This window comes from Notechis scutatus, chromosome 6, assembly GCF_049901735.1.
Source record: "Notechis scutatus isolate UNSWTSFEM ecotype Mainland chromosome 6, rNotScu1.2, whole genome shotgun sequence".
Classification (NCBI taxonomy): Eukaryota; Metazoa; Chordata; class Lepidosauria; order Squamata; family Elapidae; genus Notechis; species Notechis scutatus.
Genome location: NC_142014.1, coordinates 48981603 through 48997880, shown reverse-complemented (window position 1 = coordinate 48997880; position 16278 = coordinate 48981603). Strand labels below are relative to the sequence as shown.

The 16278-nt window shown below is 38.7% G+C and overlaps 1 protein-coding gene across 4 annotated transcripts; it reads right to left on the bottom strand.

Moving 5' to 3' along the window:
- Nucleotides 1-1547: 1547 nt before the first annotated feature.
- ARHGDIB (Rho GDP dissociation inhibitor beta) lies at nt 1548-15909 on the bottom strand. Of its 4 annotated transcripts, none has more exons than XM_087968178.1 (6): nt 15873-15909; nt 9805-10069; nt 8751-8834; nt 5048-5124; nt 3849-3912; nt 1548-2217 (listed from the first exon to the last, which is right to left on the bottom strand). In XM_087968178.1, exons 2-6 carry the CDS (start codon nt 9980-9982, stop codon nt 2018-2020), a joined length of 603 nt encoding a protein of 200 aa, XP_087824304.1. In that variant the 5' UTR covers nt 9983-10069; nt 15873-15909; the 3' UTR covers nt 1548-2017. The 4 variants fall into 4 exon arrangements, with proteins under 4 accessions (XP_087824304.1, XP_026550233.2, XP_087824305.1 ...); XM_026694448.2 differs by having other exon boundaries at nt 9805-9991; XM_087968179.1 differs by lacking the exon at nt 15873-15909 and adding an exon at nt 15748-15870 and having other exon boundaries at nt 9805-9991.
- Nucleotides 15910-16278: the final 369 nt, after the last annotated feature.

Sequence of the window (16278 nt, the reverse complement as noted above, 5' to 3'; positions counted from 1 at the left end):
GAAAGGGAAAGGACGAAAAAAACCTTTCAAAATGTTTGCATAAAAGAGATATTAGCATGTTGTCAAACATTATTTTTAGAACTTCATTACCTTTGAAACTAGATAGCAATATTTTAAATATAAAAATTAAATTGCCAATTTCATTTCATATACGGTATATTTTCAATTGAAACAAATATTTTCAATTGGTTAAATATTGCAGTCCTATTTTTATAGATGTTATTTGTACTTGTTTGCTGGCCTTTACTAATATCACCCACAAATCGTATGGACTGGAATTCAGAGAGTCTGAAAAATCTTTTTTCTGAAAATTTGTTTTATGGCTGTTTCAATTAACCTCTTATCTCACGCACATTTTGCCTGCACCACCTCCCACCACTGTATTTTAAGTTTCTATGAAATGAACAGTGCTTTCTCTTACAGAACCCCAGTAATTTCTGCCTATTACATAGAACAGCATTTGTACAGGGAACATTCTTCAGGTTATTCGCTTGTTCGTTTTATTCCTTAATTCTGTGATTCTGAATATAGTCTTAAATTGTCAACTAGCTCTTGTTTCACCTTACTTCCCAGATCAACTATCATGGGAGGCACATACATCCCATTTCCTGATTCTGCAGGCCTCCCAGACATAGCTAAAATCAAATTTCAAAATCCAGAGCAAACTGTTGATTTTTTGTGGCAAAATGGTTATTTTAGGGGAGAGAATATGACACAGATGCATTAGCCTCCTGCAAATAAAACTCCCACCAAACATTTCAGGCCTACAGGTTCAGAGTTATCATTGGCCATTTTTAAAAAAAGGGTTCTCCCCCAAGCAATATGTACTACCTACACCTATCTTAAGCAAAAGAATAAAAAGTAGACCCATATACTGATGACAAACCATATTCTTCCTCTGTACAATCTACTTCTGATGATACCGAGAGTGATCCAGTGGCAACCCCCCCCCCCCCCCCCCCCCCCCCCCCCCCCCCCCCCCCCCCCACCACCCCCCCCCCCCCCCCCCCCCCCCCCCCCCCCCCCCCCCCCCCAACCCCCCCCCAAAACACCCCCCCCCCCACCCCCCCCCCCCCCCAACCCAACCCCCCCCCCCCCCCCCCCCCCACAAAAACCCCACACACAACCCACCCCCCCAACCCCCCCCCCCCCCCCCCCCACCCAAACCCCCCCCCCCCCCACAAACCAAACCCCCAAACCCCCCACCCCCCCCCCCCCCCCCCCCCCCCCCCCCCCCCCCCCCCCCCCCCCCCCCCCCCCCCCCCCCCCCCCCCCCCCCCCCCCCCCACCCCCCCCCCCCCCCCCCCCCCCCCCCCCCCCCCCCCCCCCCCCCCCCCCCCCCCCCCAATACCCATTATGTTCTCTATAATCCTAATCATTAGTGGTCTGCTTATGTCTTAAACTATTAAAATGATGCAAGAAGACTAAAGTGCCTGGATCTGGGGGCAGGGGAGGTGTGACGTAAGAATGGAAGTTTGATATCCCTTATGTGTTAAGGGCAAAATAAATCTATGTATTGTAAGAAACACAAGAAGCTCACTCTGAAGCAAAGGACAAAATTGGCTTTATTTTCAAAGACACTGTTATCTTTACAGGCCAGGTCAGGAATTGTATCCTATATTACTAGACAAGGCAATTCTGGGAACCAAATTTAAACAAGACACTATCCACTGACAGAACTTTTCATATAAGGCAGGGGGAAAGAGAAATTCCAAAGCCAACTCTCTTTCAGTCAACTGATGTGCCATAATAGCAATTGGTTTAAGTTGGTGACAATGTAATCTTCCGACCAAAGGCACTTCAAGAATTGATCCTGTGCAACCAGAGAAATGCTTTGTCCCTGTTGATTTTTGTGTGATTATTTTCAAGGTAGCAATAGCCTGTATTGGCTAAATTTCTTTTCACAATAAAAGGATTGGGTTATGTGGAAGAAGCATGGCATGCATGTGCCAGAAACTGACACACTTGGAATAAGCACAAGCAGCAGCAGAAGCAAAAAGAGAAAACCAGGTAAAATTCATTCTGTCCATTCCTTTTTAATAGCCAAGTTCCATTCCCAGGTAAGATGGTTGTGCTTATCATCATCAGTGAAGAGGGACTTATTGCAGTAGTTTCCTCGGGCCACCATGCCCTTTGGTGCTTCCTCAATAGGTGTCATGAATTCATACTCTTCTGGCCGCGGCCCATAGCTGCCCACCATGAATACAGCCTTATCCACTAGGAGAGAACAAGCCATAGAAAGACAGTGTATCAGAAGGTAGGACAGAAATAGAATGGAACACAAAACACAAACAATTTTAAAATGCAATACAAACAGTTCATGTAATAATGACTGCAGTTTTCCATCACCTGGATTGAATTCAGGTTATATCAGCCTTTAGAAGATTTATCAATACTCAGAAACCATCCCAGAAAGGAATTTGGAACAAACTTTAATTAATTTATATTCTCTATATGATAGAAAATAACAACAATAGCATTCCTCCAAGTTTCCAAAATGCAGTTTATAAAAAATGCCTCAGATCCTCCAAGATTATTAAATGTTTCCACATTTCAATGTTCTCACATAGGTTTTCGACCTCCCTCAATTTCCCTAGTGATCAGGTCATTGTTTTCAGAAAGTCATTAAAACTTGACTGTTTCAAAGGGTCATGAGAATGTACTTGCTGTAAGCGGAGAACTTCCGATTTTAAGAATCTGCTTTCTGCTTGATTATTTCTTTGGTGTGAAAGTTTATTGAAACGGTTTCGTTTCCTTTCTTTTTCTTTTATGGGATTTATTTTTTGTTGATACAATTTATTGTTTTAAATCTTATTGTATGCTATATAAACCTCTTAACAGATTTTTCTGAAGTTTTATACAGGGAGGGAGGGAGGGGAGGGGAGGGAGGACAAACGGACTTTGGGGCAATTAAAATTAGGATAGAAGAGACAGCCCAAGTTAGGTCAAGTCCTTTGATGTTATAAGGGAATTTTCTCTCTGGGATCTGAGCGTACCATACAAATGTCTATAAATAAGGGGTTTTTCAGGCATCTAGCTAGATGCCCAGGGGTGGGATTCTACCAGTTCGCACCTATTCGCTAGAACCGGTTGTTAACATTCTAAGCAGTTCAGAGAACCAGTTTTTAGAAGAAATTACTGGCCTAATCCTGTAAGGAAGGCAGGAAGGAAACATTCTGGTGTTGCTAACAGAAACTGCCTCTCCGTTAACCCTTATTACGTTCTTGGCAGGACTAGACTTCCTGTCTCAGGAACTTCTCTGGCGTTTTTTTCCCTCCTTTCCTGGTACTTTGCTTGTGTGGAATGACCATTCAAAGTTACAAGGGCACTGAAAAAAAGTGATTTATGACCATTTTTCGCACTTACAACTGTTGCAGCATTCCCACAGTCATGAGAGGCCAGGCGAGGAGATGCGTGCCTCGATGTGAGTGATATTGAGTTGGCCACACCCAGCCAGTAACATGACCACCAAGCCATGTCCACCCAGTCACATGACCACCAAGCCATGCCCACCACCTAAGCCATGCCCACAGAACCGGTTGTTAAAAATTTTGAATCCCACCCCTGTGTATGCCCAATGTTTACCATGCAAACAGGAATATCAACAAAATAATTTCTGCTCCTGTGGATAGCAATCGTTGTATTACAGCTTAGTGGCAAAAGCTTTCTGCCATATTTGCACTGTATAAAAAGGGAAATGATCACTTTATCTACAAAGTGTGAAAGGCGAGTTATACAGCGCAACCACATCAAGGTGATTTTTGAAAGAACACGCAAACAAGGCTATGTTTATAGCAGTATCATCTACAGGTATTGAAGAGAAGAAAAAAATGATTTCATATATTCACCTTTCACTCCTTTCCGGTAAGTGTTCTGGAGATATTTCAAACCAGATACAATATCTTTATTTACCTGCAAGAAAAAATAGTCCATTGAGTGAGGTAATTCAGTTCAAATTTTCAATACGCTTCCTTTGGGATATTGTAGGGGGAAAAAACCATTCTGTAACTAAACAAAACAATATATTTATTTATTATTACAGTTTATGAGGCTCATGTGATTAGGAGACTAATCATCAAAATCTAAATTGAAAATACAGTGAAGGGTAAATTTAACAGCCCAAATCTTCATACACTCAACCATAAAGGCCTGTAGTTCGACTTAAGATTCCTCACGACAGCTTGAATAAATCACATCAGATCTTCAGCTAGTTTTTATATTGTGCCAACCAATGAAACTGCCGCTATCTCTTTGTGAGACATTTAGAATTTGAATTAATGTAATCATCAATGGAAATGAAACACTACATCCAGCATAATTATGAGTTATATTTGTCTGATTCTGGTTACTCTTCTTTAAGAGAAGGAAAAAATAAAGCAGTTTTCAGCAATGTAGCCTACCAGTGTAACCACTTCTGCATTTTGCCCAGATGGCACTTTCCTTTAAGAGGTCATTTTACATTAAATAAAATTTGGGGGAAGAGTATTAAAGACCAGCAGTTAGATATATTTAGGATTAAATATATTTGGGGGAAACCCCTAATATATTTTGGGACAATACACTTCTTAATTTTATTTGTTGCTGATGCACTGTTCTGAAATACAGTAATAGATCTGTAACACAAACAATGACATATATTAAGCTAAACTGATAAAAAAGCCAAGTTAATAAAAGTAATTGAATTCATGTTTCTTTTTTCTGCTTCTAATTAAGTTGCACACGGGGAAAAAACTTTTTATCAGTTTTGTTGTATCATAATGTAAGAATAATGTATAGTTTCATTTAAGTGTACTTTGTCTTTAGTAGAATACAAATAATTAGCCCAGTCAAAAGAATTAAAGAATACAAGAATACTGGGAATACTTTCCTTTCTTCCTGTAGACAATGCAAACTTCTTATTTTGATTAAAGCTTTATTATTTAAATTGATAGGTGTGACATTTATGAACCAGCAATGTACACATTTGCACTACAAGAGGCTTTAAGTGAAGATATGCAGAATGGAATAGACTCCAGCTCCAGAAAATTTCTGTAGGAAAGTCACTTACTTTGAAATGGATCTTGACTCTATATTCAGCTCCTTCTTTTAATACAAAGGTCTCTTTCTTCAGAGCCTCAAGGTCCCCTAGAACAGGGAAAATGCCTTAATCAATCAGGTTAAAAGATGTGGAAGAGAACAGCTTTCTTTCCATGGATTCATTTGATTGCTGTACATTGGAGTACTACTGTACATATGCATAAGCAGTGGTGTGCTGGTACACATTTAATGAAAGGCTCTACTGGCTCCATTGCTATCACACAGCTAGTTACCAAACAGCTGACAGGCACACAAGGCATGGTAGCTCAGCTCTGCTCTCAATCAGCTGGCAAAATTCCAGAAAATCAGCTCTCACAAGTCAATATGAGCCAACTCTAGCACTTTATTGCATATAAGCATATCTGTGTTGCAAATATATGTTAGTATGTTGCTTGTTTTAAGCAGCAGGTGGTAGTTTAAACAAAATAAACAAACAATAAAGAAAATAACTTTGCTCAAAGAATTCTAGAAAGCACATGAAAAGAGAAGGAGGTTTTTTAGTTCTAACCCCCTATTCTTCCACTGCAACATAATGTTTTTCCAAGGAAACAGAAGCCACTCTTTTATGTTTAATGTATTAAATATGTTGTTTAGATGTACCAAATAAGTATGCAGCAAGTATCTTGCCAATGAACATGAAATGTAAAAGTGCATGCATTAATGAACCAGAACCAGTATATATCTATTCCTGTGAATTAGTGCATATGAGCATACTTGCATTATTCCAAATTGTTTTAAAAACTATGCACTGTAAGCATTCTTGTATAACTATAAAAATGCATATTTGTGTAAATAAAAGCTAGCAGCATTCACAGAGATTTTATAATGCCTTTATCAACAAACCATTTGCTTCCCCTGGAGATTTCAGCTACAGAGGAAGCATCTGTGCTTTGCTAAACCATGACTTCCTCTCTTATCAAGCAAGAACCCATATAAGGCAAACTGTGACTATTTCTTGCTGATGTTAAACTCCTGGGAACACAGACTGTTACTTAAGTATGCAGAAGGAATTATTGCAGTGGTGATATGCCAATAATGAAGAGATCTAAGCAGGCAGCCTTCTGGCTGTACTTGAACACACTAAAAACTTGATCTGTGAGAAAATTGACTATATCCACTACCACTATATTTTAGTTATTTAGTTCATTTAAATTACATACTCTCTCAACATACAACTCAGGACAGTATATAAGTAAAACAACAATAATGCTATGAAATATTTATTATGCCAGAGGCAATTGAATAATCAAAGATAAACTCTCCAGACAGATTCACAAAACCACCTGATCCAGTGCCTGAAAGAAAAGTTAAATCTTCAAGGTCTTACAAAAGGCAGGAAGGATCAGAGCTATCCAGTTTTCATAACATTTCTCAGGAAATATGAAGCATGTCAACTCTGTTAGAGCTTATCAGAAAAGGCAGGGATAATCAGAGACAAGTGGTTCCACAAATAACTAGGGCCCATTCCATTAAGAGCTTTACCACTGATAACCAGCACATTGTGATGTGTCCAGAAGCTTATGGACAACCAATGCTGGTGACAAAATAACAGCATATTGTAGGTATACAAAGATGAGCCCATAATTATTAAGGCCATTACATTCTGGACCAACTGTCAGAGTGGATTTCAAGGGCAGCCATAAACACTAATTCAAAGAAGAGGAGATAAAGGCATGAGTGATTATGAGATGGAAAATATAAATTTCTGCAAAGGGCCTCTCAATCTTGATTTCCATCTTCTCTTCAACAGATATCATGAGCTTAGAGGTTCCTAGCCTGAACACTGGGTCTGCCTGGCAGAAAGCAACCTCATTCAGAACTAAAGGTGGAAGATCTCCAGGTTCATCAGGCCCCAAAATCTTCAACTACATGGACTTGTTTAGGATTAAGATTGAATCTGTTCCTCTCCATACAGACCCCAGAACCTCTAGACACTGAGTCAGTGACTTGAAAACATTGCTTGAGCAACTAGAGGGTGAGATGTATAATTTGTTATCATAAGCATATGGGCAGTACCTTACCCTATGCCAAAGGATGACATAACCCAGAGCCTCATGAAGATGTCATACAGGAGCAGGGAGAGAATTGAGCCATGAAGCACTTCATCCCAAACAGGAACCTGGTGAGATTTGAACTGCCAAATTGCAGGCAAACAGCAGTCAGCAACAGTACCCTGAAGTACTGCACTCTAACCATTGTGCCACTCATTGCCAATAGCAATCCCATCTGTTCTCTGGAACTGAGCTACACAAACAGGGTTTCACATCTAGTCATCTGTGGAAAACTACTTCTGAAAGCCACAAGAGATTCCCAGACAGCAGTATTCATCCTCCTATCCCTACCTGGGAGATGTAGCTGGTGCCACACCCCAGGCCCAATTGGTAACATTTCCAAGAGCCCCATTCTCATCCACTAAGTCTCAGTAATACACAGCAGGTTGGCTCTCAGAAGAGCCTTCATTTCAGGCAGAACTGGTGTTAAACTGCTATAGCTTAAGCCAAGGACTATTGAGCACATAATATCCAGGCTAAAAAGCAACATCGGTACTAGTTGCTAAGTGAACTTTCCCAGAGAGTGGCCCACCATGCTTCCTACCTTATCTCCCTCTACCCTTCCCTACGTTGTTTTATGCTCCCACACTCCAATCAAGTCAGCATAATCCAAACCTTGTCTATTTTTTCCCAGTATATGACCCCATCCCATCCAACACCTATGTGTCACCAACTAATTCCAACTAATCCCATTCTCGTTGGTCAACCACCACAGACACAACACCCATTATAAAATTCTAAAGTTAGAAAGAGCCACCAAAATGCAGCTTTAGCATCTCTAACAGATGGCCATCTAGCCTCTACTTAGATACCTCCTACACTTTGTTAGTTCTTTTTAAATTTTACATTTAAATCTTTTTTTTTAAATAGGAAATAACTCATGGTAGCCAGAAGAAATAAGAATATTAGGACATTAGATAGTTTAAAAGTCAGAAATCCCCTGTTCAAAATCTCTCCTACCTGGAATCTCAGCAAACACACAATAAGCTGTTTCTAAGATTCATCACACTCTGTTCCCAACCATTCTGCAACTGATAAAAAAAACTGCTTAAAACCCCTTCCTTATAAGGAAAAAAATGGAAGAATTGGTGTTTTTAAATAGTTCTGAGGGAAAGCATAGAGGCATCTGCTAGAAGTTTACATAATTACATAAACTAGACAAACAGAAGGTTTACTTTTCTTTCATAATTATTGGACCAACATAATTAAATTCATTGATAATGGATTCAATCACTGCCACAAGAGTTGTTCACTCTTGATGATTTAAGGCATTGGACTAATAAGTTTTCTTAAATTTATAAGTTTAGTTTTGGACTATTTTTAGATAGTAGTTTAAGGGGAAGAATGATACAGGCCAGGAGGCTACCCACTCCTACTCCTACCTTAAATTCCCTCCCTCCAACTGTCCAAGAACCTCACATTCCTTCATGTTACATCACTGAATCACCAGCTGACCTTAAGTAGCCTTCCAGAAGATTGAGGACTGAGTTGCACTATCTAATACCTCAGAGGTTATCCATCCCAATCCTACTTAATTCAACATTCACAAAATCAATTTCAAAAGGAAGCAAGGCCCAGAATTCCATTCAACCTGCTATATAATGAGGAGAGAATGTTTCCTACCAGTGAGGTCCATGGTGATTGGTCCTGGAGCAGTGTCACATACAAGAGTAAGTCGAGTGACGGTCACATTCGGAAGTGTTGGGTCTGTGGTGTCAGGAGGATAAAAAGTTTATTAACCAAACATTGAGAAACCTGGGGTACTTCCTTGTTTTTTTTAATGCAAAATTTATCTTCCTACACCCTTCATGTGCAAAGGAAATCAGCATTTTACTTAACAGTTAATATCAACCTTTTTTCCGACACATTATTAGTTTTGGTCATGCAGGGAAATTCAATCAGATCTCACTGTTCCCATTCACACCCTCCGTAGAGGGACTTCTAGTTTGTTTTTTTAATACATTTACAAGACTGTCTTATGTCTGGCTAACAATTAAAATAGAATAAAAGCACAACCAATAATTAAAAACATAAATAATATGAATAGCTGCCAAGAATAATCGAATACCTTCCAAGAATAAATGTAAACAAATAGGTAGCAGTCAACATAACCAAAAAGTTATACGAGTTGCATGAATTATCTTTGCTGAAATATACACCAGGGGCAGTAAATTAATAATGCTTCAGGTTTAGTTGCTAACTTCAAGTATTAATAATATAAATATATCTCAACTACTTTCTTCATATGCTAAGAAATACAGCAATAAGTGTCTACCTAGTACTGTTGTCAACTTGACTGGAATCTTTATTCCAGAACTTGGCTAGAAGACTCTCTCAGCATTGTTGATTTGATCCTTTTAAACTATGTTCTTGCTCCTATACTGAATAGCAAAGTCCTCCACCCAACCAAGAGGACAGAAGTAAACTTGCATACTGAAAATAGAATCCGTGTCACCTTAAAAACAACACTGAAAGCTGATCTTCAGTTATGGTAAAATATGCTCAGATCAACGTTAATACAGCCAGCTGGAGTCACTTTATCAGTAAGATGGCACCACAGAAATTAAATAAATAAATAATAACTTCTCTTTCATTTTTTAGGATCAAATTTAATGTTCTCCATCACTGACAGTATTAATTTCATCACACATGGTTGGTTCTTCTTTTCCAGCTGTACCTGCAACCACTGGTGCATCCCCCAGCAAAGACTTCTTGTATTTTGCAAGGCTTTCATCGTCTTTGTCCAGCTCCTGTAATTCCTGAAGTGTCTTTTGAGGTGGAGGCTTGTAGTTTAGTTTATCATCTAGCTCATCATCATCTTCTTCCACGTGGACCTCAGGGTCTTTCTCAGTCATGACTGTTGGCTACAAAAGAAAGATTTGCCAGTTTAGGGCACTGAGTAAGGTACTGATTACAAGGTGTGTAAATCCTTGGCTGGCTTTCTGCAACAAAGAGAACAATTGTGGGAGTGAAGGTCACAGGCACAGCCATTTAAATACTTTTATAAGCAAAATTTGATCAGACATTTAACCTGGCAATAGATATTTTGTCAAATTCAGATATCCAGCAGCAAGACTGCTTTTTTTTTTTCTATAAGGAGAGAGAGATGCTATTTGTAGATGGAAGAATATAATCACTCTTAACTATTAGACCAAGACCCACTTTGCTGAATAATCTTCTCACTTGTAATTTGCTCATCCCAGATTCATGACATTGGTTGTATAAAAGAACCAAACTGACCCCCAGAATTTGTCAATCATTCCACCTCTCAAATATTTTAATGGTGGGGGACATAGCACAAAAAACAGCATCTGATCTGGCCAACTGAAACAGCCACTGATATTCCTGTCTCCCCAAAATAGATTTAATCAATAACTACAGCAAGATAATTTTAAAACTATATTCTCTTTCTTTCTGTTTATACACACATATATATGCACACATATATGTAAAATGCTGTACATGCTGAGTTCTCTTAACAAAACCAATATCAGCTATAAAATATAACCATTTTAAGAGGTATGGACTCTAATTCCCAGAATTCCCTAGCCAGCATTTTCTAGATTGAGAAATACTATACTAGATTCACACATCAAGGTCAGCTCATGAGGGAAGACTCCCTCTATCCTCTGGGCACCCATCTTTCTTTCTCTTTCTCTTTACCATTCACACCTACAACAGAAACAGCAGCAGAATCTCAAATGTTGCTATAAAAGCTTAATCATATTTCTTGACATCTATATTACTAACAAAAAAAATCCTCTGCTCTCTGTGAAAGTAGAGATTCTGGAATATGAGCTATTTGCTCTCATCTTACACAGCAAACATGAATGCATACTAAGGCATCTTTCCCAATCTGGTATCTTCAGGTGTGCAGAATTTCAATTCCTATATTCCTGGAATTTCATACTGGCTGAGAATTCTGGAGAAGGGTGCTAATTTTGCTCATATACTTCCCACAATATACTCACCTCTATGACATAAATCTAAACACAGTCATACATGAGCATTTACCCCGAGTATAACAACTGAGAGCTCTAATTTAAGAGCCAAACATTTACAGGCTAAGGACTGCAACTAGATTCAGTCCTATTTTTGAAATATATGCTGGTATGCTGAGATTGAAATTCTTGAGCAGAAAAATAAGTACATAACCTTATTATTTGTATCAGTAACAAAATACTTCAAAATACTGCTTCCACTACGACCAGCAAATCCTCCAACTAAAGAACTTCTTTGTGTCACATTGACAAAGATAAATAGACCTTCAGAAGCCATAGCAGCCACATTACTGAACAATAGCTATTTCAAACCTTCATTGACACAACAGCAATAGAAATAAATCGAATAGTTCATACAATACCATACAGAGATTTACATCAAAAGCAGACAATGAAGGAAAATACCTGAATGGATCTTATTAACAATTTTTTTAAGCCGATCAGTCCAACTGCAAATATTATGTAATTTCCAACTGCACACCATTTAAAATAGCTGTTGTCTGTATGGTGACCAGGTCCCCTTCTTATGCAGGAAGGAAACATGTGCCTTGTTCCTATGACAACCCATGCCCTGGCTACAGACTCCAAGGAGCTACCACAATCTGTAACACTGAAACTTCTCTGAAATTGGGGGAAGCAAGACAAAAATTAGTAAGCAAATATGGTCAAGAAGGACTTAAAATGAAACTCCCTTTTCAACACCAGAAGAATCAGTCTGCTGTTAGGTTCTTGACCAAGGAAGGATAAAAACACAACACTAAATAAAGAAGATAAAAAGCCGAGTAGAAAATTATTGCTAATCCATGGCACACAGTAGCATGTTACGCTTGTTTTTAATCTGAGTTCTTGAACAACTACAATGTAAGAGACATATGACATTTGGCTCAAGAACAGATGTTCTGTTCTAATATCCCCCAATGTAGAGTTGTAATTGCAGGAATTTCTTTATCTTGGATGGCAAACCTCAGAGAAAAGAATGTTTCCAAGCAAATACAACTCAGGCAAACAAAGTTACTCATCTAAAGGAGGATTAGAGAGAGGAAGTAAACATATGTTGGACTTTGACTAGAGATCATTAATTGTGTTAGTTACTATGCTGAACAATAATGAAAGTCAAGCAGAAACCAAAAGTTAACCAATGTTAGAGGATAACTAAAATGTGTATTTACAGACTAGATTCCAATAAAGTTCATCATGAATCAGTTGATCATGATCAAACACCTCGACTGCCTCGTCATTACAACACCCCAACCTCACACATTCCAGATGTATCAGGGTTGCCAAAATTCATGTGTGCAATGATAAAGAATGGCATAATTTTTTGCTAACCTTTCATGCCCTTGCATGGATAACAGAAATAATAAAGACACAATATGGCAGGCAGCCTATTTTACTCAGAACAAAATATATTTATTTGAATTTGAATTTGTGCAAGTAGTGGGCACGCATGCACGTGAAACCATACCCCACTCCCACCCCATTGCTGCCAGTCAGCAAACCTTTCTGGCTCTATTGCAGTGGTCCCCAACCTTTTTGGAGTTGGGACTTTCTGCTCTATTGGATGTTTGGATGTGGATATTTTTCAGTGCAAATCATAACTTGAATTATGGCTAGTTTAGTGCAAGGGTTATTCATGAACCCTACTAAGAAGTTAGTTTATTTGAATCCTTAATTTGTCATATTCAAACAATACAAAGTAACGAATCTAAGCTAGAAGTAAAATTCTCAAACCTGCAGGTAAATACAAATTCAGCAACTTATAGGATGCTGAAAATTGTAGTTCAATAGCAACTGTTTGGACCTCGGATTCTTTATTGGCATATGATAGTAGCTAACTTAGTATAAGATTCCAACCATTATAATCCTCCAACTTTACCTTAAATGAACATTATAGCAATAAGGTGTTTTTTTTTTTCATTCAAATAGACCTAATATGATGTTATGGCTTGCTCAACATCACAGAGTGATGCCTAGCCAAGTTCTGAAGAACCTGTTCTGGTCTCATAAAAATTCAAATCTGAGATCTCATAGGTCAGTTTTTCCTTACAGTACAAAGTCAGTTTATTAAAAACTCATTTTTTTTTAATTGTAAGAACAAGATAAAGGGACTGATTCGTGGTTCAGAAGATATGCAAATGAAGTTCCTGTTAATCTGAAGCAGATACGCACTGCCAAGTGAGAGAGGATTTTGCAATGATAGATAGATCATTAAAATGTAAAGAATGACAAGAAATATTAAGAAATTAATTGTGCCTCAGTGCAGATAGCTGCTGACCCCCCCAGTGATTTCATTTTAATTATGGAGGATTTAGGGCACAAGCTGCTACAAGCAGGGTACCCTGGGATCTCTTTGGATCAGATTGCATCCAAGCATGGCTAAGTGCCAATAGGGTTTAGGATTTAAGTTATATCGACTGCTGATAGCCAATTATTATGAAGGAAACAATCTCTTAAATTAGAAGGTCTGGAGTAACTAGTTAGCATTTGGAAGCAAAGAGTAAACAAAAATAACCTGAAAATTTATAGATTTTCAATAACTGTTGGTTACAAAAATTGCTTTGAAAGGTAGGACGTGACAAAAATCTAAATAACGAGTAAAAATATATGCATATCCTTAAATACTATGAAACTTTAATTGCAGATAAATTATTCACAAGTTCTGCCCTTTAGTTTTCTGTTAAAATTTTTTATTCAAATAAGCAAATGTTTTCCTTCTTTCACATATTATTTCATTGTATTTGCTACATATCTCCTGTAGCGGTTCTGTGTTTATACCCTGTATTTTAATTTTATACATAATACCACTGTGCTTTGATGTTCCCAGATTTTTTTTAAAAAATTGTGAACAGTTACTGCAAAAAAGGGGGAGCCTGGAGCTAAATAGGAAGAAAAAGGTAGCAGTTTCACAGGTAGCAGTTTCTCAAGAAAAGTGAATTTATCCTCTCTTTAATTAGACTCCCATAAATTAAAAGCACAACAAAAGAACAGTTAAATTCTCATTCTTCTTCTCATTGCTATATAATTAGCAATATTATGGAAAAAGAACTATGTCCCATAAATGATTTTACATCTCTGCTACTTATCTTATTTAGGACTCATCAAGCAATTATTGTATAGAAAGATCTTGAAGGTTTCTATTTCTGTAAAGCTTCAAAATATGCAGGCTACATAATACAAGAATATATTTTAGTATGATTTCCTGTGTACCCAGCCATTAAAGCACTTGCTTATTATCTACAAAAGCATATGCAAATTGTGGAGCTGATTAAATTACTTCTTCCTCCCAAGAAACTTGATCACACCTTATATTTGTCAGCAGTACTTTTTAAAATAAGGAACAGAATCTTTCCAGATGAGATACTTGGATTACGACACTTTTCTTCAGCAGTTTGATGAGCTTTTATAATCATTTTTTGGCCTAACTAGATCCATACCACTTCCCACGTCTGTTAAGAGCTTCCTAATTATGTTATTGCATTTCTGCTTTAAATGCTACATTTTGGAGTTCATTAAGCCAAGAAGATGGAAACAAGATTTTATATAAATTCATTAAATATATATGGCTTTTCTCTTGGCCAATTATTAATAGTGAATATATAAATTCCTCATTCTATATTGGGAGGACCTTGGATAGAATATATGTTCTTAGAAGAGTTACAAGTCAATCCAAAATCCATCTACTTGTCCTGTATAACTAACACCTGTGAACTGTCAGGAGTCAGCGCATCTCTTAAGCTACAGAAGTTAAAATCTTCTACAGAAGATAGTGTCTTTACTTTCAGTCAATAAGCCCAGCTAAGGAGCTTGCACCATCACCTTCCTCCTGATTACATGCTCTTAAGCTTATTATGTCATCAGGGCTTATATTAGTTGCCGTTTGTAGCTTCTCAGACATAGAATTTATCATTGTTATCACTCTTGGTGATCATAAATTATGGTACAAGGCATCTAAAAATGCAGTTGCTTCAGATGTGGTTGTCACTGCGTGCCAGGCATGAAGGAAAGGAAGGATGAGAAGGCAGCACCGCACTTACTAACCAGACATTTTGGTTAAGAATACCATAGGAAGTCAGCCACACCCTTAACCCTTTGCAGCCAACAAGAGGTTACTGCTTCCTGCCTGAAATTTGGATAAGAACGGGCAATAAGTTGTCAAGTTTCTCAGCCCCTAGAATTCTAGGTGATTTGTTCTGGTGCTTCCTGGGACTTTTGTGACTGCAGGACTAATGGCAGTTGCAGCCCCAAATATCCAAAAGTCACCAGGCCACCTACCATTAGCCCACGCCAATGTTCACTGAATATCTATAAAATAATGGGAGTGGGGGAGATGTTTCAGTCTACAGGAATGACGGAATAGAATGCGCAATGGATTTTTCCGTGGGCAAGGACTGCTCCTTTTCCCTCCCCTCACCCTCAAATTGTGGAGCAGGCAAAATTCATCAGTTTTTTGCAGCAAAGGCGCCAAGCAGTGCTTTTTGCAACCTTCCTTTGGCCGTCTCTCCAAGAAGCGACTCCCACAAGCAGCGGATTGCGCTGAAGCTTTCCCTGCATTGCAGAGCCATCGCCCTGAAGACGCTGTTCCTCCTAACCTCCCCTCCTCCCCTTTGCTCTAGAGCCACCTTTTCTGGCCGCTTTCCCCGGCTTCATGGAACCCTTCCAGGGGGCTTCAAGAGCCTCTCCTCATCGGGAGCACTGGGCCGCCTCGCTTTTCGCTTCTTTTTTCACCTGCCCTCCTCGTACTTACCGGTACTTGCGGGCGGCTGCGTCCGGGGTTCCTTTCTGTCTCAGCGTTGGCAGTTAAAAGCAGGAAGGAAGTTGGTTTAAAAAAAATAATCATTTGCAAAAAATCCGACTGGAAGAGGAAGCTGCGGCGTTGCTAGTTCTTCTATCGCGCACAGTTTATTTAGAGCCTCATTGTTCTAGGCACACATGCTCACAAAGTACAATAAAGCATAAAAGATGATTAGGTGTCTGTGTGAACTCCTTAAGTGCTTGTGGTCCTTAGGAATTCGTGGGTTATTTCCCCTGGTATGCATGCATTCCTTCGGAATGTAGACATTGGAAACTCTACAAGCAGTGATAAGTGCCTTGGATTCATGTTTGGCTGTGATGTTACCGAGGATTCTAAAGGATGCTATTTCTGGGAGATA